The sequence below is a fragment of the Arvicola amphibius genome, chromosome 5 (assembly GCF_903992535.2).
Source record: "Arvicola amphibius chromosome 5, mArvAmp1.2, whole genome shotgun sequence".
Lineage (NCBI taxonomy): Eukaryota > Metazoa > Chordata > Mammalia > Rodentia > Cricetidae > Arvicola > Arvicola amphibius.
Window position 1 is genome coordinate 56213210 of NC_052051.1, and position 22453 is coordinate 56235662.

The 22453-nt window shown below is 39.7% G+C and overlaps 1 protein-coding gene across 1 annotated transcript in view; it reads left to right on the forward strand.

Annotated features, from left to right (window-relative positions):
• Nucleotides 1-22453, forward strand: part of Ino80 (INO80 complex ATPase subunit) — a 106790-nt gene that overhangs the window by 41379 nt on the left and 42958 nt on the right. Inside the window, exons 17-26 of the mRNA XM_038330648.1 lie at nt 706-790; nt 2107-2224; nt 3760-3845; nt 5024-5191; nt 5372-5505; nt 6482-6549; nt 8161-8254; nt 9190-9361; nt 15834-15974; nt 21807-22032. Coding sequence (XP_038186576.1) covers nt 706-790; nt 2107-2224; nt 3760-3845; nt 5024-5191; nt 5372-5505; nt 6482-6549; nt 8161-8254; nt 9190-9361; nt 15834-15974; nt 21807-22032 — 1292 coding nt within the window. The remainder of the gene's footprint in view (nt 1-705; nt 791-2106; nt 2225-3759; nt 3846-5023; nt 5192-5371; nt 5506-6481; nt 6550-8160; nt 8255-9189; nt 9362-15833; nt 15975-21806; nt 22033-22453) is intronic.

The following is a 22453-nucleotide window of genomic DNA, read 5'->3' on the forward strand; positions in this document are numbered from 1 at the left end:
TAAAGGTCCAAGTCACAGACAGATGGAAAGTCCCAGCCTGTGGAGGGCATTTGTTTATGTACTCACTGAAGGAGGTCCTGCCTGTGGCTGAGAGGATTGAAGACTTGAGTTATATCTAGCCCTTGCATTGCTCTGCCAGCTGAGCTGGAAAGGCACAGACTAATACTTTTGACACCCTGTGTTTCAGATAAGTGGTTTCTAAGTAGATACCTTAGGTTTTTTTGTTTTTGTTTTTGTTTTTGGTTTTTTTTATACTCAAGAACAACAGGAAACAATAAAGATAGAAAGGTCACCCACTTTACCTTTTGTTTCTTTGTGTTTTTTTTTTTTTTTTTTTTTTTGACTGGGTTCTCTGTATAACAGTTCTGACTGTCCTGGAACTCGCTCTGTGGACCAGACTGGTCTCAGACTTACAGAAATCTTCCTGCCTCTGCCTCCCAAGTGCTGGGATTAAAGGCCTGTGCCCCCACTGCCCAGCTGGGATTTTTTTTTTCTTTCTAAGCATTAATACCATTGGTATTGAGTCTCAGTTCTACTAGGATTTTTATCTTCATCTTTGTTAAGATATATTTTTGTTGTGTGCATGATATGTTATATTATTGTTAAGTACTGTTTGGAAATCATTTTTTAGAACTATTGGATCTTAGGATAATTACAGAAAGACTTATTGCCAACTTGGAATTTGTAACTCATTTTCTTGAACAGTGTTCGTTGGAAGATTCTCTTACAGTTCCAGTGTCGGAATCGGCTTTTGTTAACTGGAACCCCCATTCAGAATACCATGGCAGAGGTAGGCACTAGTCAGCGTCACAGTTTATGTCTTCTTAGTACTTCTGTACCCATGTTGAACTTCTTCCGTTTTTTACAAATTATCTTCACCATCATACAAGACATTGATCGCAGCTTCTAAGTGTCCTGTAGGCGCCATTCTTCTTTTCTTACTATCTATTGATTGCAGTGTCCCCTTTGTTTCCTTACTAAATATGCCCATCTTATACAGGTAAGTTTTTACTCTAGAATTGGAAGCTAATATTCTCTAACACTGAAGGGCTTGGTTCTTCCTTTAGGATTCATCATAGTTTACATTTTGTAAGCAATACATTCACTCTTAACAACTGCTTTTTTTGCCTATGCAAAATGGAAGCAGTCATAAAAAGGGTAGAAATGAATGACTCTGGCTATGTTCCCTTATTTTTTTTTCATGAAAATACATAGTCAATCAGTTAACCTCACAGGCTGTAATTTTCTGGCTCCTTCTCCAGGGTTATTTGCAGTGAACACTGTGTCAGTTGTGGAATCAGCTGTTGATTGTCATCTTTAAAACTGTCATCTATAGCTGGGCAGTGGTGGCGCACGCCTTTAATCCCAGCACTCCAGAGGCAGGAGGATCTCTGTGGGTTTGAGACCAGCCTGGTCTACAAGAGCTAGTTCCAAGCCGGGTGGTAGTGGCGCACGCCTTTAATCCCAGCACTCGGGAGGCAGAGGCAGGCAGATCTCTGTGAGTTCGAGACCAGCCTGTTCTACAAGAGCTAGCTCCAGGACAGGCTCTAAAGCTGCAGAGAAACCCTATCTTGAAAAACCAAAAAAAAAAAAAAAAATAAGCTAGTTCCAGGACAGGCTCCAAAGCTACAGAGAAAACCTGTCTTGAAAAACAAAACAAAACTATCATCTATATTACTACAAAAACTACGCAGTGTTTGTATTATGAACCTTTTAGTTTTCAATCAATTTAAAAAGATCATAACGTGGGGGCTGGAGAAATGGCTCAGAGGTTAAGAACATTGTCTGTTCTTCAGGAGGTCCTGAGCTCAACTCCCAGTAACTCACAACCATCTGTAATAGGGTCTTGTGCCCTCTTCTGGCCTTCAGGCATATACACAGACAGAATATTGGATACATAAATAAATAGTTTAAAAAAATCATAACGTTTTGTTGCAAAACCTAATTGTAATTGAATGGGATCATTGAGCAAGCATTTAGACTTATTTATTTCTGTGCCTCACACACATGCATTCGTTTGTTACTTCACTCTCCAAACTTAATATAGCATCACATAGTGTCATTTTATGACACAGTATCTTTTAATATTTTTTTCTTTGTTTCAAGCTCTGGGCTCTGCTACATTTCATTATGCCAACATTATTTGATTCACATGAAGAATTTAATGAATGGTTTTCCAAGGACATTGAAAGTCATGCTGAAAACAAATCTGCTATTGATGAGAGTAAGTACTGTTATGCCTTTTCTCTTTTTTGTGAAGAGTTTTAAGACTCTAACCCAGGTTTCACGCTACAGCCTAGACTGGTCTGGAATTCGCTATGTAGTCTGGCCTCAAACTTAGACATTTCCTGTTTCAGTTTCCTGATTCTGGGATTACAGGTATGAGCTACCACACCTGGCTCTGAACTTTGTTTTCAGTCTATTAGCATGGGCAACTATGTACTTAGAATTTATTTTTTCTTTTAATTTTACTTATTAGTAGGTGGGAGGGTGCATGCCACAGTGAGTTCGTGGAGGTCAGAGGGTTGCTGTAGAGAGGTTCTCTTTGTTTACCTTTGTATGGTTCTGAGATTCAAACTCGGGTCATCAGGCTTGCTTGGCAATCATCTTCACCCACTGAGCCATTTTTGAGCCCCAGGATTTGCTTCTATTGCAGACATTTTATCCTTGTTTGTCAATAGTTTTTTATTATTTACCTAATATTAAAACATGCCAAGTTGCTTATTACGAAGATATAACTTGACATCTATTAATTGTAAGAAATTCAATAGGGTCTAGAGAGATGGCTTAGTGTTGAAGAGCACTAACTACTTTTCCAGGATCCAGGTTTAATTTCCATAACCTACATACATGGCAGTTCCCAGCTATATGTAATTCTAGCCACTTGGGATATGATACCTTCTCCTAACCACATTAAGCCCTGTGTATGCACATGGTGATTAGACTTGCATACAATAAAATAAATTCTTTAAATGATTTTTAAGAAGTTGTTAATTTTTTTTTCATTTCTTTAAAGATAATTTTGGGGAAACACTAGGTCCTAGTTTGCTTTCTGTTGCAGTTTGGGGAGGAAACTTATATTTGGGTTACACATCCCAGTCTTAGACCATCATAGAACAGGAGCAGAAGCAGGAAGCTTGAAGCAGGAACTGAAGCAGAGACCATGGAAGAAAACTGCTTTCTGGATTGCTTCCATGCATTGTTCAACCTGCTTTTTTGTATTACCCAGGACCATCTGCCCAGGGATGGCATGCCCACAGTTAGCTGGGTCTTCCTGGAGCCAGCCTGGTCTATAGCACCAGTTCCAGGACAGCCAGGACTACATAGTGAGACCCAGTCTTGGAAGAATAAAAAGCTCAAACACACACAAAGGAAAGAAAAAAAAGAAACAAAATTGCCTCCCCCCCTTGACTTGCCCACAGTCATGTTTGATGGGAAAGAATTCCTCAGTTGACGGCCTCTCTTTGTGTGTCAAGTTGACAAAAAATAACTGGTACACACTGGGAGTCCCTTTTGACTTTCATTAGGTCTTGTGAAAATCTTATTATTGATACAGTTTTCCAGATATACTCTGAAAGTTGTTTCTAATGGAAATAGAGTCTCTGCAAGGTGCTTGTTTTTCTACTTTGGAAGTTTGGTTCTTTCAAAAAATTATTGAGCCCAATAGCACTTTGGAGGCTTTGGTGGGAGGAACATGATGTTTATTTTGACTATCTTAAATCAGTGTACAGTGCTTTATTTGTGGACTTCCTGTTTCAGATCAACTCTCTCGCTTACACATGATCTTGAAACCATTTATGCTGAGAAGAATCAAAAAAGATGTAGAAAATGAATTGTCTGACAAGGTAAGAAATAAAATCTTTAATGAGTTTGAACCTCAGGTACCAATTTAGGGTTCTTGGCAGGAAATTGCCTTGGTATATATTTAGTTGAAAGATAATCAATTTGATTGAGATCTTTGAATTTGAATGGTATAGAGGACCTAAGCAAGCCAAGTAACATTCTTTTCCTTTTGTTAACACCCACCCCTAAATTGGGTTTGTTTTGTTTTGTTTTGTTTTGTTTTGTTTTTTATAGGTTCTTACACTGTAAGCCAGGCTTGCCTGGAACTAATGTAGTACTTCAAACTCTGAACTTCTGCCGTACCCTTTTGGTTGCCTGTAGAGATTATATGGGTTAACGATCATGTCTGGCTACATTTTTATCAATGGAGTGTTTGAAACATTACAAAAATAAAATAATGTCATGACTCCACTTGTGCCCATGGTACAGCATCAGTAGTGATCAGCTTATGGTCATTCCTAACATTTGGTAGATGTTAAAACAAGTCTTACAATTATTTTATTTAAAAATAGTTTTATGGGCTGGAGAGATGGCTCAGCGGTTAAGAGCACTGGCTACTCTTACAGAGTTCCTGGGTTCAATTCCTGGCACTCACATGACAGCTCACAACTGTCTAACTCCAGTTCCAGGGAATCTGACGTCTCACAGATTATAGACAGGGAAAATACCAGTGCACATTAAATAAATGGATCTCTTTTTTAAAAATCCATGCATATCTTTCTGTGATTTTTTTTTTTTTTGAGACAAGGTCTCACTGTACACCAGACTGAGGCTTAAATCGTGGACCACCAAGCCTTGTAGAGTTGGTCTTTTTAAGTCGGGTATTATTATCTTTAGGCAACTGCATGAATAATAATACTGTTAGCCAATTTAGTGATTCAAAGAAGAGATCACATTCCCTTTGATATACCATATATGTGCTTGGTGTAGACTGAGTAGTCTTTTTGACAATCAGTACTTGAAAATATGGATGTGGATGTGGGGTCTCTGGAAGTATGTTTTCGTAGAGTGCAGTGAAGGGTGATGAGTGGTGCTGTTAGGAGTGGAAAAGAGGATTCAGAGAGGGCATCTAGTGTGTGTGACAGAAGAGGTGGCTCATGGAAACATTTAAGGCTATACTGATTTTTTTTTTCACCTGATAGGTACAATTATGAATGTTTTTGTTGATTTTTTTCTTTAGATTGAAATTCTGATGTACTGTCAGTTGACTAGCCGACAAAAGCTCTTATATCAGGCACTAAAGAATAAAATTTCCATTGAAGACTTACTGCAGTCTTCTATGGGCTCCACTCAGCAAGCACAGAACACCACCAGCAGCCTCATGAATCTAGTCATGCAGTTCAGGAAGGTAAGGCTTAGGTCATTTGCTTTGTTGTTTTTCTTAACATACTTCAATGGAGAGGGCCCTAGGCTTGATGCCAGATAGGCCTCTTGAGCTGAAAATGGGAAGGCAATATCCATGAAGTTCATCAATCAGCAATGATACCTGCAAATGACAATGTTGTCCTACCATTTCCCTTCATCTTAGGTGTGTAATCACCCAGAGTTATTTGAACGGCAAGAAACTTGGTCTCCATTTCATATTTCCCTAAAGCCATATGAAATTTCAAAATTTATCTATCGTCATGGACAGATCAGGGTCTTCAACCATTCACGAGATAGGTGAGCAAATATTGATGTCTGTTGATGCTGAGTGCTTTTATAATTTGGCTCGATGGCCACATTTATTATTTAGTAGTGCTGGGGATTGAATCCAAGGCCTTATGCTTATTAAGTGGATGATCTACTATAAAGCTATATCCTTAGTGGAATAGATAAATTTAGTGTTGAATATGTGAGTTTCCAATAAGGAGATATTTTAACAAATGGTGAACAATTATTGAGGACACTTAGGGTGGAAGTTGGAGTGCTACAAAGGCTTCCATTAGATGGTTTTAAGTGCCTTAGCTATTTCTATTAACTTTCTAAATCAGGAATGCATACCTGTTTTCAAATGTGTATTTGCACCAAAAATCAACAGTATATTTACTTAAGTGTACTTAAGTTACGTTAAAGTGACTTGAAGTCACACTTAATGCAGAACTGAGTTTATTGGTTTTTAAATAAACTTATTCTCTTGATAAGAGTCTAGAGTAATAAATTTGGTAAGGTTGAATTAGTCGTTAAACTAATATGCTAGAGACCAGTTCATTCAGAAAATTGGTGTGTGGTCCATTTTATATCTCTAAGTTAGGATAATTCTGAATTCCAGACTGTTTATTGTGCTCTTAAATGGATATCTGTGTGCCAGCAGTTGAGAGTTATGAACATTGTTAAAGCTTTGTTATAAAAATATTTACCAATGTGACCTAATAAAACTAAAATTGAAGCTTTTTTTAAACAGATTTGAGCAAGAGTTGTACTTTTTGTTTAGGCTAGAATTGAGAGTCTGTGAAGTGAGGAGAGCTTTACATTAGTGTAACAGTTTTGTATTTTCTGACATTTGTTTCACGAGTTGCATAGTCATATGATAAGAAACTTCTTACATGTAGAAATATTCTTAAATTTTGATTTTCCTTAATTTGGAGCTTCCAGTTTAGTTAACTTCTCAGTATTTGTACTTCCCTTCAGATTTATTTTTTAATTACTTGCTTTACAGGTGGTTAAAGGTTCTACTTTCTCCATTTGCACCAGACTATATCCAGCAGTCTCTCTTTCACAGAAAAGGTAGGAGTTTTGATCATTGGAAGAAGAGTTGGGTTTTTACCAAAATGTTCTTTGTTTTGCTTGTGACTGTAGTGGTTTTGACTTTTATTTTCTAATGTCTTAATAAATTGGTAAACTAGTGGCTAGAAAGGTAGTTTAGACTATGGAACATTAGTGTTTGCCACACTAGTGTGGGGCTAGAGTGTAGATCCCTAGAGCCCAGGTAAACGCTAGGTAGGTGTGGTGGCCCTGCTGGAATCCTAGCATAAAGATGGGAGAGACAAGATCCCTAAAGCAACTAGTCATATCAGTGAGTACCATGTTCAGCCAGAGACCTTGCCTCAGTAAATAGAAAGGGACCAAGGAAGATGGCCAGTGTTTGCCCACACCCACATGAACTTGTGTGCACACATTTACATACCTTTCACAAACAAAAGGAAAAAAAAGATTTACAAGTTAGTCATCTTCATCTATAATTTTTGTAATTTTTATTTTATTTTATTGTTTTTTTGAGACAGTTTCTCTACATAGCTCTGACTGTCCTGGAATTCACTATGTAGAAGAGGCAGCCTTTATCTCAGTAATAAGCCTGCCTCTGCCTTCTGTGTGTTGATCAGAGGCATGCGTCATTATGCAGGCCTAGTTTCTGTCATTTGTAGACAGAGCAGGAAGCAATACAAAGTATTCATAGTGACTTCTGTCTACATTTTGTTTGTTTGCTTTTCTAGACAGGGTTTCTCTGTGTCTTGGAACTAGTTCTTGTATGCCAGGCTGGCTTTGAACTCACAGAGATCAGCCTGTCTCTGCCTCCTAAGTGCTGGGATTAAAGGCATGTGTTACCACCACCCAACTTTCTATCTACAGTTTATATCTACCTATCTCTTAGGAATTTCTCATCCTTAAAGCTAGGTCCAGTGGCTCACCCCTATAATCTCAGTACTCAGGAGACCAAATCCATGAATTTGAAGCTTGTCTGGCCTACTATGAGAACTTCTTCCGGGGGCGGGGGGGGGGGGGGGGGGGGGGGGGGCTGGGCATGGTAGAGTGCTTGCCTAACATAAACAAAGCCCTTGGTTCAATCCCTAGCACCTAATAAACAAGGCTTGGTGGCATATACCTACAACCTCTTCTTTCAGGAGAGGGAGCAGGAAGATCAGAAGTTCAGAGTAATCCTTGAGTATATAACAAGTTCGAAAACACTCTGGGCTACATGAGAGCTTGTCTTAAAACAAAGAGTTTCTTCCGCTTGAAATTTGACATTAATGCTTTTATTAATGGGAATTCCATTCTTCCTTCTTATCCTAAGCTGCTTGAACTTGAGCATTGTCCAAAATATTAAGGTGAAAGTTCCGAACCTTTCTCTTTTGTCCTTTTCTTTTTATTCAAATCATAGAAATTAACCAAAGGCCAAAACCCCCAAAGTTGGCTGATGAGCTATCTTCACTCTGTCTCCTATGTTCTGCACTTCACAGGTACAGCTTCTGTCTGTGCCTGTAGTATACAAATAATGACATCCTGACTATATCAAAATCTTTACAATGTGGTTTTATGAATTAAACAGGTCAGCAGGATAAGTTGAATATTGGCTTTTGGTTTGCGAGCAGGCTCAGCATTGTTCTTTGATTTTTCCAGGTATTAATGAAGGAAGCTGTTTTTCTTTCCTTCGATTTATTGATGTCTCGCCAGCAGAAATGGCAAACCTCATGCTTCAGGGACTTTTGGCCAGGTGAGAAGTTTGCTTACAGTTTGATAGAAGAGCAACTGGGAATAGGCAGGGACAAAAGTGCAATACTGTGACATTAAATATTTAATATTATACCTTGAGCCTCTATTTTTTCCCCATCAATAATTTTTTTATGAGCTTGGAATACAGCTCATAGTGATAGTACATGCCTGTAATCCCAGCATGTGGCTGGCTGAGGCAGGGGATCAGGTGTTGGAAGCAGCCTGTGCTGTATGAAACCTTGTCCCATCTTCTAGCAAAAAAGAAATATTATAATTTTTTGGTTTTTTTTCTTTCATGTGTGTGTATTCATCTAGTTATGCTTACTATTACCTTAAACATTCTGGGAAATTTAGCTTTGTTTTTATTCTTTGCAAAATGGCTTTTACTGATTTATATTATGTTGTTTTTATTGTATTTAATTTTTTTTTTTATGTTCATTGGTGTTTTGCCTGCATGTATGTCTGTGTGAGAGTGGGTCTGAAGTTACAGACAGGTGTAAACTGCCATGTGGCTGCTAGGAACTGAACCCAGGTCCTGGAACAGCAGCCAGTGCTCCTAACTGCTGAGCCATCTCTCTAGCCCCTTTTATGTTGTTTTTAATGTAATAGATAACTCATTAGAAATGACTATCTTCTTGATAAGATGATTTTTTTTTATGGTAAGAGTTTTTGAAGTAGAGATAAATGTTTCTGAGTATTTTTCGTATTTATTTGCTTTTTATTATAGCTATATAGAGCATTTTACTTTAAAAAAGCAAATCATGTCAAGGAATCTATAGAACAAAAGTATGCAATGGCTTTATCTGCAGGTAAGAAAGAATCGTTTCCAAATGCTTAAGATTTACAAACAATGTGTGATAATGAGATAGGTCCTCATTGTGAACTACCAAATTTCATAGGAGCATTGAGTAAGCACATCTCTGTGGTTTGTTTCAGGTGGTTAGCTCTTTTCCTGTCTCTGAAAGCTTCCTACAGGCTCCATCAGCTGCGTTCTTGGGGAGATCCAGACAGGGAGAGCCACCAGAGATATCTGAGAAATAAGGATTTTCTTCTTGGAGTCGATTTTCCACTTTCCTTCCCTAACCTTTGCAGCTGCCCTTTGTTAAAGGTAAGCCGTTATCTGCACAAATTGTCTACTTAGTACCTTTAGCTTCCTTCTCTTTGCATTAGTAAAATTAAAGTTAAATGGTGTCCTCAAGAACCCTAATGTTTACCCAGGCAGTGGTGGCTCTAGAGGCAAAGGCTGGCAGATCTCTACAGGAGAAGTTCCAGGACAACCTTGTCTCTGAAGCGAACAAACAAGAACCCCAGTGTTTTGAGGGGCTTGTACAATGTATTGAGTTACACTTAAATTGTGTGTTTATATTTCATGTGTAAACGTTTCGTATATAACTTGGTTGTGGTGAAGACCTGCTTGGCTTGCTCTCTTTTAATTTTTCCTTTATGCTTTATGTGTATGGAAATTTTGCCTACATGTACGTCTGTGCAATGTGGGAGGCTGAGACAAAAGAATTATAAGTTCAGAGCCAGCGTGGACAACTTAGTGTGAGACCCAGGCTCCAAATAAAAAGTAAAAACAGGCCTGTCACTGTTTAATGGCGTACTAATGAGAACCTTTGGGTTCCGCCACAAGACCCTCTTCAGTGTTCAGATTGGATACTACAACAAGTGAAAGGGAATTTCTCCTGGCTTCTTCTTTCTAGCCTCAAAACTTTTTTCTTACAGGAGCCTTGTAGCAATTAAAAAAAATATTTACAAGAGTTACCTCTCATTAGTCAAAAGCATATTCCTAGGGTAAGCGATAGGGAGCTGAGCCATTGCCATGGTAACACAAGGTTCCAAGGTTTACAGGAGTAAGACTGACCAGACTAAGGGTGGGGGAGGTGAGACGCATACTGCCCAGTGACAGACTTTGAGACATAGGTCTGTTGGCAGACTGACAAGAAAAAAGAATTGCCATGCCTTTTTTGGATGCTTTGCGTTGCAACTGGGCATCTGTGACTCTGATTGTGTATAGCTATAGTTTTAAACTTATGGTCTATTTACAAAAAGCCTTTAGTGTAGCGTGACACTTGCTCTGAGGTGGAAGTGAGCTAATTGTGTGCAGTTAGTCTGAGCCAAAAGGAACAAAGCAGGCCTTTAAGTGTCCACAGTCATTGTGGGACAGATATATCTAGTATGAAATATGTCCTAGTATATTTTCTATGTATCAAATGATGAAAGTCATCTTCCTGACATTCCACAGGTATATGCCCATAAATTAGGTGAAATCGTTAGGTTACGTATACACATCACATGGAAATGGTATGGTAATGATGAGATATCATAGCTGTTATTGCTCAAGTGAAATTACAGATGAAAGAAAAAGTTTGCATAGTCAATGACCCACAAACCCTGCCCGTCAGGTTCCCTCCATCTGAGAATTCTCTGGTGGGTTGACATCTGAATTATCAATTGCAATAAGCTGTAATTGCATCATGACCCACAGTAGCTTGTTATAAACGCTCCTGAGAGCATACCATTTGCCCAGGACTTGTTTTTGCGTAGGAATTACTTGTTGGTGTTCCAGGTATAACAGTTAAAAAAATGTATGAAGCACATTCTATCTGAGGGTTTTAAAATTTGGTCATGACTGGCAAGAATGTGCTAGCTGTTCATGATGGCAATAATCCCAATACTTTGCATGCAAATGGAGACAGGAGTTCAAGTTCGTCCTTTGCTACATAGTAAATGAGGCTAGCCTGTGCAACATAAGACCCTTTCTCAACAAAGAAAAAAAGTTAAAAGTGTCTGATAAATATATACGTATATAGCAGAATTTTCATATACAAACTCATTATATCTTTATATGTAGTTTGCCTTTATTTCCTTTTTGTCATCTTCTCCCACTCCACTTGCTCCCTTTTTTCCCGTTTTCTTCAGATATATTTGTGAGGCAGATCCAGATTCAGTGGAGATGTTGTAATACAGGGCCAGCTGTGGGCTCAGTAGAAAAGGTACTTGCCACCAACCACTGGGAACCTGAGTTTAATCCAGAGAACCTGAGTGTAATCCGCAGGATACACATGATGGAAGGGAAGAGCTAAATACAGCTAGTTGTCCAATACTCACACAGAAAAATAACATTTAATTGCAAAAAACAAGATGGAGGACCAGTTGTGGAGTGTCAGGCTCTGGCATATACACACTCACACATATATACCAATTGATAGATAGGTAAGTAGACACACACACATACACACCAAACATGCAGATAGGTAGGTAGGTAGGTAGATAAACAATAATAGAATAGTACTTTCTTGGCCTCTGTAAGTCAGAATTCAGATACATATTCAATGTAGGTAAAAATGAGTTTTCCTGTTAGACTTGGTGGGGAGAAGCAGAGGAAGAAACTTCCCACTGTCCATGTTTAGTAATACCTATTGGAAAAATGGAAAAACAAAAAGGTTGGCTTCAACTATCAACTGTGCGTTCTGAGAGTACTTCCCCAAATCTCTTTATTAGGTAGTGATGTGTACTGGAGAATATAAATCTTGTACATCAGGGTCTTAAAAAAATCGTTTGCTTAAAGATTAAACTTAGAGCTATAGGAAATACTGTTTTGAGGTAAAACCTTTTTTAAAGCTATATCCAGTTGAAGACCTTGTAAGAAATGATGACTTTCATAAAGCAAGAGTCATTATTAATTTTTGTTAATATTATCCTTGTGAACAGATATCATAGTAATCTACTTAGCCATAGTATATGTTCAAAGTTTGTTTTGTTTTTGTTTGAAACTGGGTTTCTCTGTATATAGCCTTAACTGTCCTGGAACTTCCTCTGTAGACCAGGCTGGCCTGGAACTCAAGGATGTGCCTTCCTCTGTCTCCCAAGTGCTGTATCTAAAGCCATGTGCCTCCATGCCCAGGAAAAATTGTATTTTTTTAAATGTGTTGTCTTTTACAGTGTGTGTGTGTGTGTGTGTGTGTGTGTGTGTGTGTGTAGGCAGACAGGATATGTCATGTTACACACGTGGATGTCAAAGTATCATTTCTGTTTTTCCAACATGTTTGTTTTGGGGATCTAACTCAGATCATCAGCTTTCCCAGCAAGTGCCTTTACCTGCTGAGTGGTCTTTCTAGTCCTAATTTAAGCAATTTTTAAATGTTTATCTATTTATTTATTACGTATACACTGTTCTGCCTGCGTGCCAGTAGAGAGCACCAGATTTCATTATGGATAGCTTTGAGCCACCATGTAGTTGCTGGGAACGGAACTCAGTACCTCAGGAAGAGCAGCCAGTGCTCTTAACCTGAGCCATCTCTCCAACCACCCTCTCTAGCCCTTTTAAGAGCTTTACCTACTCAATTCTTGTAAGATGAGTGACTCATAGAAGTTGGGGCAGTTTTAGATTTTTCAATTTAAAATTCACAGAATGGAGCTGGGCATGGAGCTTCACTCCTTTAATCCCAGTACTTTAGAGACAGGCAAGAAGATCTCTGAGTTTGAGGCTAGCCTCCCCTACAGAATTGAGTTCCAGACCAGCCAGGACTACATTATGAGACCCTATCTTCAAAAAAGAATAGGTAATAAGAAGATATGTAAAATTATCTTAGCATAAAATTGACTATTTTGAGCCATGTAGTGGTGGCCACACTCATTTTTAATCCCAGTACTCAGGAGGCAGAGGCAGGCGGATCTGAGTTTCAGTCCTGCCTGGTCCAAAGAGTTCCAGAACAGCTAGGGCTACTCAACCACCCTCTACCAAAAAAAAGTTTGGAAAAGAGTGACCTGTGTTGTCACTTGACTTTTAAATGCCTAAGGAACTTTAACTGACTGTTGTTGAAGAATTCTTCAAGCAGGTTTTCAAAAAGTCTTCGGAATGTCACTTTTCAGCTATGGTATTTGTGTCTCTGTCACTTCCTGAGGTCATGACAGCTGTCAGTATTCCTTGAAGAAAGCTGTGATCGTTTTACTCACTAAAGACATTTGTGAAAATAGAATTCATTATTCCAGCAGGTGACTTACAAATAGTACACCCTTTTAAGCAAACCATGGAGAACAAGGCGTGGCCTTTGTTAACTGGACACTTGTGCATCTGTGAGAAGGTGTGGTTTCTGTGCTGTGGAGAGAGTGTGCAGCTTTGACTCTTGATGGTCTACCTATCTTCACTTGAGGCTTGCGTGATGCCAAGAGAATATATAGAAAAGCTTTGCTTTATTACTGTGTACATACTGTGGTTCCGGCAGCAAGGTCTGCTCATGCTGCAGAGTGCTGAGGCATTCAAGAGCATGAACATGGAACAACAGAATAGCAAAAACTGGAACCTGTTAAAAACAAGTAACACTGTCCCATTGGTAATACTACTTTTTTCTTTAAATAAAATTTTGGCCAAATGGACTGAAGAAGTGATGTTGCTGTTTGTGGCATGATTAATAAAAGCCCAGAAATTAAGAGTTCAACTTGAAGGTCGGAAAAGCAAAACAGCCAGCCATTGGCTCTTATTTCTACCTCAGTCTGAAATGGTGATCCTGCCTCCAGGAATCTCAGAATGAGACTGAGCTGAGACCCGTCTCCTCCCATTTTATATTCCTCTCTAGTGCTGGCTGCACCACTACTGCCCAGTTTCTATGGCAAACTAGTGTGGCTACTTGGATTAAAGGTGTGTGTCACCACTGCCTGTCTGTGAGGCTGATCAGTGTGGCTGTTTTGCTCTCTGAACTTCAGGCAAGCTTTATTTTAAAATACAAATGAAATATCACTACAGTTGTTCATTCCTACGCTGATTCTACCCTCCTTCTCTGCGTCCCTTGCATTTAATTCTAGCGTAAGTAATGAGTAAAGTATTTGAGGAGTGTCAGGGTTTCTGTAAAGCAAAGTTACATACTGAGTATGTAAAAAACTAATGAGTTTTTAAAAATAGATATAAATTATTTTGACTTAAGAACTTCCAATAAATATATATATGTATATATAAAAATATATATGTGGCAGTATGTTCTCATTGGGAAATTGAGTCCAGGAATAGCATTACTACTAGACAGACTTTGCAGAAAGGCACTGATAGCATCTTTATTTGTTTTTGGTTTTTGGTTTTTTTTTTTTTTTTTTTGGTGGGGGGTTGTTTGTTTTTCCTTTCAGGATTCCTCTGTGTAGCCCTGGCTGTCTTGGAACTTGTTCTGTAGTAAATAGTCCCACATGGGTGAATGAGACTGACCGCATATGTTACTGAGCAAAGAAGTCCTGAAGTGTTGTTACTGTTGTATTCTTGGGTTTTGTTTTTGTGACCTTATATCAGGGTATAAATTGTCTTGTGTATTATCTTCATCCAAATCATTTAAGATAACCAGCCTATCTACAAAAAAAATGTAGTAAAACAAGTAAATGACATGATCAAAAATGAACAGCCAGTGATAAAATGACTGACTTGTATGCTGTCATACTCCTGGATGAACCATGTTTTGGTGTAGAGGCTATAGTGGCAATGAGGCCTGCTATTTCATATTACAGTATCCATTGGAGAACTGGGAACTAAAGGCTTAGACTGGAAAGCTTGTTAGGATATGATTTTTAATATCACCTTCCAAATACCTTCACTTTCTTCCTTACCTTAAAATGTATAGGTTTGAGACTAGTTGATGACTGTCGCTTCTAACTTTTGTATGTACTTTCACACCTGAATTTAAAATACCTTTTCCCCTTAATCCAGGGGAAAACCTGAGTAGGTTTTATCTTAACCAAATCCCTTAACTGGAAGAATGTGGCAGAAAGGTTCATGTGAAAGAGACCTTTGACAATTAGGCAGGGAAAATCCACAAGCCAAGGAATGAAGACAACCTCATAAAATACTTTTTTTTTTTTTCTTTTTCTTATTTGGTTTTTCAAGACAAAGTTTATCTGTGTTACAGCTCTGGCTGGTACACAGTTCACTTTGTGTACCAGGCTGTCCTCACACAGAGGACACAGAGATCTGCCTGCCTCTGCCTCCCGAGTTTTAAAATTAAAGGCATGCACCACCACTGCCCAGCCAGTTTTTTGATATAATAAAGAAATATAATAATTTTTTTTGGATGGAACCCAGGACCTTGTTTGTGGTAGGCAAGCACTCAAACTCTGCGCTTTAGTCCCTGATACAGTAAGTGAGGAATTTACATTATTTTGAAATGTAGTTCAGGTTAGCCTAGAATTATGTAGCCAAGAACCGTATGACACTGCCTCAAAAAGAACCAGCTTTGCTTGAACTACACAACACCGTTAGCACCTGTTTCTATAGTGTCTTAAGGGGAAATTTAGAAGAAACTAACCTTAATCATTGTGGTTTGAGTTTGCATCCATAGTCATAAAAACCAACTATCCACCTAGCACAAATGTCTCTTGTGGAAGTAGAATTAGAAATGTCACTTGGTTTTGTATACTAAGAAAACCACAGTTTGAAATTAACATGGGCCTCAACCATACATTACATACTTGGTTCTGATTAATGTTTGTTTATTTAGAATTAATAGTATTGGCCTGGAAAAAAAGTTTTATTAAGTTGAATATTCAACATGTGACATGTTTTCTGCTTTGCTTCATTAACACTTTTTTTGTTTTGTTTTAAGTCTCTTGTTTTCAGCAGCCACTGTAAAGCAGTGAGTGGCTACTCCGACCAGGTCGTCCATCAACGGAGATCAGCTACCTCCTCACTTCGTTGCTGCCTGCTCACTGAGCTGCCATCTTTTTTATGTGTGGCCAGTCCACGAGTAAGTCCCACGGGAGGGAAGAAATAAAATAGATAATGCTGTTTAAAAACAAAAAGAACTAGTACTTGGGGTAGTTGTTCGGTTCTTGAAAAACTTAACCAGTTCTGGTTTGTTAAAAGAAAGGAGCTGGCTGGCATGGCTATCTACTTGTGATCCCAGGACATTGCGGGGGGGGGGGCGGGGGGGGAGGCCACGGGGACATGGGACACACTTACGGGTTCAAGGCAAAACTGAATTACATAGTAGACCTATTTCAAAAGAAAATTTAAAAACAGGAGAGCATCCATGATTCTGTCCTTGAAATGTATAGAATTTAGAGTTATGGTGTGTTGGGTGGTGGTTGCTACTTTTGATTAAGTCAGGCTATAAATCGTAATAGAACAAACCATCTGTCAGAAAGATCAGCATCCAACAGCAGGGCCAGGAGAAAAGGAAGCCGTTTGTCACCTGCTTTGAGTTTGTTTTAAGGTTGTCATAGGATGGTGGCTCGGTAGAAGAATTCAGCTGACCTTATCTCGGTTTCCCAGTCCGGTGTTTTCTCACTGCCTCAGCGGCCTTGCTGGGACTGTGGCTCCCAGGTGTGCTCCATCTGCACAGTGGCTGCTGGGGATCACTCACTATTCAGGAGTTAAGCTTTTCTTTCCCAGGGGCCATGGTAGGGATGTGGTATTTCTGTTGTTGTTTCAGTTTTGAGCATATCTCTTTATCTTCCCATGGCCTGTTTATTCAAACAGTACTCTCAGGATTGCTGACCAACAGCTCTGAGAGGCTTCCTTTGGTTCTCTAGGTTGGGCACTCTGCCTCCCTCTTCCAGTTCCTTTCTTTTCCCCATTAATCGTGGCTGGACAACATTTCTCCCTATTTTGTGAAGAAGTATGTGAAGGGAGAAAGGCAGAATAGCGATGTGACCAAATTTAAGTGTTTAGAGAAGAGAACACCTTTCTGTTTGCCCAGCATGCTGGTTTTTGTTTTTTGGGGTTTTTTGTTGTTGTTGTTGTTGTTGTTTTGCTCCTGGGATAACTGCGTTAGCTAAGCAGCTCTTTCCCTTTTATCTTGTTCCTCCACTCATCCCAAATGTTCTATTTTCACAGTTCTTCCAAAAAGAAACTTTTATGTCTTAGCTGGAAGCATTTGTCTACCGTTACTTTTATCAGTTTGCATACTTTATTAAATGTACCAAAAGAGAACTGACAAAGGTCTAAAGAAAGATGAAGTCCTGAGTCCCGTGGGCTGCTGCGCACCTAGATTCCTGTCTGGTCCTGCGCTGTGTGACCTTAATTCCCATGCCATTCTCAGCCCTGCTTGCTGTATATTTATGGAAGAAGTATTTGGAATCTGTATGTATCCTGTTACTTCAGAGCATTCTTAGAACCTAAGTTGTTGAGGGAAATGTATTTTGTATAAAAGTATCTAAAGCTGGGTACCGTGGAAACAGCCTGCAGGCTTCACTGTTGCATGGTTGGTTTCATTCTCTTTTAACCTGATCTCTGTACCAAGATCCTAAGAGAGGAAGCTTAGGTTTCTGGGAGAGGAATGCCAAAACTATTCCTAGTGTGTCAGAGCCAATAAAAGCCACTAAATCATGATGTATGTAAATTGTCTTTATGCACTTAAGAAATATGTGTTAGCTCTCAAGACTCCCTAAATCTTTATGACCAGCTTTACTTAAAAGGTCTTCCCAAAATTAGAAATTTAAACCAAATATATATATATATATATATAAAAACAATCCTGGCCTGAAGCTTAGTCCCTATCATTCTAATGTTTGGTTGGTTAAGGCAAGAGTTGTGAGTTCAAGTCAAGCCTTGTCTCACAAGGAAAGGAGAGAAAAGCAAAGAAAATAGTGTTTTTACTGGGCTAGCTGAAGTCTGAGCTGCCATGTCTATCCAATGGTGCTCTTCCTCTAAAGAATAATTAATGTTGCTTGAAGGAAATTGTAATAGCTATAAATCTGTGGTGGTTATCAGGGTATAGTAGAAAACTGACCACCCTCTTTTGCTACGTAGTCTCTTTCCTCATATTTGCAGAGCTTTCTCATATAGCATGTACTGAACCTGAAAGTAGTAATTACACCATGATTTTGAGGACATGAGGCTTCTAGCCGTTTCTGAATAATTTATACACATAAAATTAGCTTCACCTTTCATATCAGTCTTGGGACTGATAAAGTGATATTTCATAAGATGCCTTCCATTCTACTGATCTTAAACATTTGATGAGGAAAGAGAAATTGATTTCCTTGGAGCCTTGACTGGCCTACCACTTCTAGAAGTCATTTCCCTGCTGTGCTGGGGTAGCTGCCACTAAGGAAGGAGCTGTTTGTCAGTAGCTGAGAAATAGTTCTACAAGGTTAGTAGAGTAAGGAAGATCCTGGGCATTCGTCATACCAAAACCCAGAAATGTTTGGAGCAGTCACGCTCCCATAGCCAGAGCAGTAACACACATGTCAGGAAGGACGCCCCAAGTGCTTGACAAAGCAGCTCCTCAAACTACAGTAATTAGGGTGTTAATGAAGCAAAGCATGGGATTAGCATGTGGGACTTGCAAGGGATACAGCCTTTTGACATTGTGATATGATGCTGTCATGTACAAAAGAGTTGGGCTTTATTTGTAGCTATCCGTGAATGCTCCTGGCCTGCAAGCACAGGTTGAATATGCTTGGACTAGACGCAGGATGCATGTCCATTGTGGGGAGGGAAGGATGCTGCTATTCTACACCATCAGGTTTTGTAGAATGAGTACAAGCTGTCTAGAATGGAGCTAATTTATAAACAGGATTTATTCTAAGTAGAAGTGAACTCTTTTGCTCTTTTAGACCTCAGAAGTATACTACTCACAGACTATGGTATTCTCTAAATCCATGTATATCTTGAAAAACTTTAAAAAAAATCGTGTCTTGGGTTCAATTCCCTGCACCACATGGTGACTCATACTGATCACTGTAGTTCCAAAGACTTTGACACTCTAGACCTCCATGGATATTAGGCACACACATTGTGCATATGCATACATGTTGGGGAAAAAAAGTGTTTAAGAAAGAATTATGCCTTATATTCAGCACTGGACTTGGAAGGATGTTGACAACATTGAAAGTTTATAACTGAAAACATTTTGGTTTTTAAAGGAATGCCTAGGTACGAGTCCTTAGCAGGAGAACATTCTGCCTGTGTTACTGATCTTTCACTGTCCTTCATTCTAAGCATCTAGTTTCTGACTTTCTGTCTTAAGATTATGACACAAAGTCTTGACTCCATTCTGAGTTCTGTTTTGTACTAGAAAATAAGGGGAAATTAGAGGATTTGTCTCTAAGTGTAGAATATTCAAAATTAGTCTCCTCTATCTGGTATGGTGGCTCAAGCCTGTAATTCCAGAACTCAGGAAGCTAAGGCAGGAGGATTATGAGTTCCAGGATAGCTAGACTACATGAGAGACCCACCTCACCAGAAAAAAAAAAAAGTCTCAGGTTGTAACTCAGTGAAAGAGCCCTTATATGAGCAATTCTATAGGCTCAGTCCCCATTCAAGGATGGTGATGTGCTCTGGAGGGAAAGTTGAGTATTTAGTGTTTTACACGTTTAGGACTGCATGCTATTTGAGCATATGTAGAATCTTCCCTTAAGGTTGAAGCCACTGCTTTAATCACTTTTGGGGGGGGGGGGGCGGAGGAGGTGTTTCGAGACAGGGTTTCTCAGTGTGTAACGGTCCCCACTGTCCTATAACTCGCTCTATAGACCAGATTGGCCTTGAACTCACTGAAATCTGCCTGCCTCTGCCTCCCAAGTGCTGGGATTAAAGGTGTGTGCCACCACCCAGCTGCTTTAATCATTTTTATAGAAGTGTAGCTGTTAGAAATTTTGAGGTAGTGTGACTCACATCGTACATGGGAGATGCCTGCTCTGGCCGAAAGTCTGCTGGATTGCTGAGTAGATAAGCCATTTTAGAGAGAGATAGTTTTTGTAAACCTGCTTTGTAAGTATTCATGGAAAAATAAAGTGAACGAGAAGGAAAATAACAAGAGAAAATATTCTGAAGGAAGCAAAAGTAGTAAGACTTTGTAGTACTTGTCTGCATAAACTGGTTTAACCATTAGCAAGTTTGAGAGCTTGGGCCTTTTACTGTGGCCTTAGGTAGTTTTGCTACTGAACTGTAGATGGCACTGCTCCCTAACAAATTCAGTTCCTCTCCATCTTCAGCTAGTGCTATTTATTTTCTGGCTATTGATAAATGAGGCTGACCTGGTTACTCAGTGGCTCTTAGCAGGAGCACCTGCAAACCCATGTTCAGCTAGCAGCATTGTCTAGGCTTGGCTTCATAGGCTGGGGTGTTTGTTTAACCAAGATCAAAATAGGTTCCCCCTCCTCTAGATATGCATCTGTCATCTGCTCCCATCAAGGTTCTTCAGCATATCCAGACTTGAGGATTGCAGCTTCAAAGGATGATTCATATGAAAATAAGCAGTCAGTAGCAAAACAGATTTCCTAAGTACTTATTTTCCAGGAAATAATAGAACTGCCTAATTAGGTACAGTAAATGCTCTGTGTTCTGATCTCTCCCACAGCTTGGTTCTAGAAACTCTTTACTCTTTATACCAACTTTCTCCCCATCTCTGTCTACTTTAAGCTTCGTCTGTGTAATTTACTGCTTATAGTGAGTGAGCTTTTACCATTTTTATCATCTTGGACTTGGTCACCTCAGCCTTTCCTTGTTAACAAGAGGCTGTGTTCAGCAGTCTTTCTGTGAAAAAGGATGAACCTGTGTTTCTAAGTTGGCACAGTGCCCTTTCTCCATTGGGAAGGCCTCATTTTAGTTTCATTAGGTTGTACTATACGATGACATAAGAGTTTTGTGCAGTCTCTGTCTTAGCCAGGAAATGCATCTGCTCCTTGCTGGTGATTGTTTCTCTCTATCCTTTATGTTCCATAGTCCTCCAGCATGGCTTGAAAGAAGGCTTCCCTTCTTTTCCATCAGGGAGTTGTCCATGAGAAATAGTGATAAAGTTTTGCCACGAAAACGTTACCAGATTGCTTCAGGTATAGCCAGGTAGTGGTGGCGCATACCTTTAATCCCAGCACTCAGGAGGCAGAGGCAGGTAGATCTCTGTGAGTTTGAGAACAGCCTAGTCTACAGAGGGAGTTCCAGGACAGCCAGGGCTACATAGTGAGACCATGTCTCAAAAAACAAAGATAGCATTAGGTATGTCAGACCAGTACTGTAGTTCTTTGATGATGTCTGTCCATCTCCGACTTCCTTTCTGGCATCACATTGTGATGTGGCTCATAGTTCTTTGTCAAGGACAACATCTAGTCGTGAGTGTGAGCAGTAAATGTATATTGAGACTAGAATGCTATCACATTAGCATCCTAGTCTATCTGCACGCTCCAGTTTCTTTTTGTATCTTGTGATTATAGGCTTGTGTTATTAGAGATTACTGTTTTATCCAGAGAAATTCTCTTGAGTCAATCCTTGGCATCATCTTATTTTATTGGTTGAGGAAATTTAAAGCTAGCAACCTGAGGTTAACCTAATTGCTCTGATTTCAGAGTTCTGGGCCTAGGGATGAAGCTCAGTAGAGTTCAGTATTGGTAGAGTGCTTGCTTAGTATTCACAAGCCTGAAATTTGCCTATCCCACACTAGGTAGTGAAGGTAATAGGATCAGTTGTTCAAGGTCATCCTTGACTTCTTGACAATTTGGAGGCTGTCCTGGGCTACATGAGATCCTGTCTCAGAAGCAAAGAAAAGGAAAGAAAGGAAGGAAGGTTGAATTTCCCCCAAGACTTGATGTGTATGAAAAAATGCAGAAGTATTTGATCATCTGTGGATTTTGCCCTGCAGGTCACCGCAGTGCCGTTGGATTCTTACTGTAATGACAGAAGTGCAGAGTATGAGAGACGAGTTCTGAAGGAAGGAGGGAGTCTTGCTGCCAAGCAGTGTTTGTTGAATGGGGCTCCTGAGCTTGCTACAGATTGGCTAAATCGCAGGTCGCAGTTCTTCCCAGAGCCAGCTGGAGGGCTGTGGAGCATCAGGCCCCAGAATGGCTGGTCTTTCATCAGAATTCCAGGTAAGTTTTCTGCTCCCTTGGGGCATGATCCCAGCTATGGCAAGAGAAGAATGGAGGGAAAGGCCCATGTGATAATTTCCAATGTTTGGTATTCAGAGTACATGAGGTTCTCTCTCTCTCTCTCTCTCTCTCTCTCTCTCTCTCTCTCTCTCTCTCCCTCCCTCCCTCCCTCTCTCCCTCCCTCCCCCCTTCCACCTGTTATTTATAGATAAAAATACAAGTATCTTGTGTCTTGGGTGGAAAGCTGGGAAGAGAAATGTTTCTAGGTTTGTTCTTGAGCTCTCTCCTTTGATAATAAAGTAATACCACTTTTTGTTTTCAAGGGGTGGAGGTTAGGGTGCTCATGGGTAGAGTATCTAGCACCAAGGCCTGGGCTCCACCCACCTCAGAGCCCCCCTCCTTATTGGCGCACGTGTACACA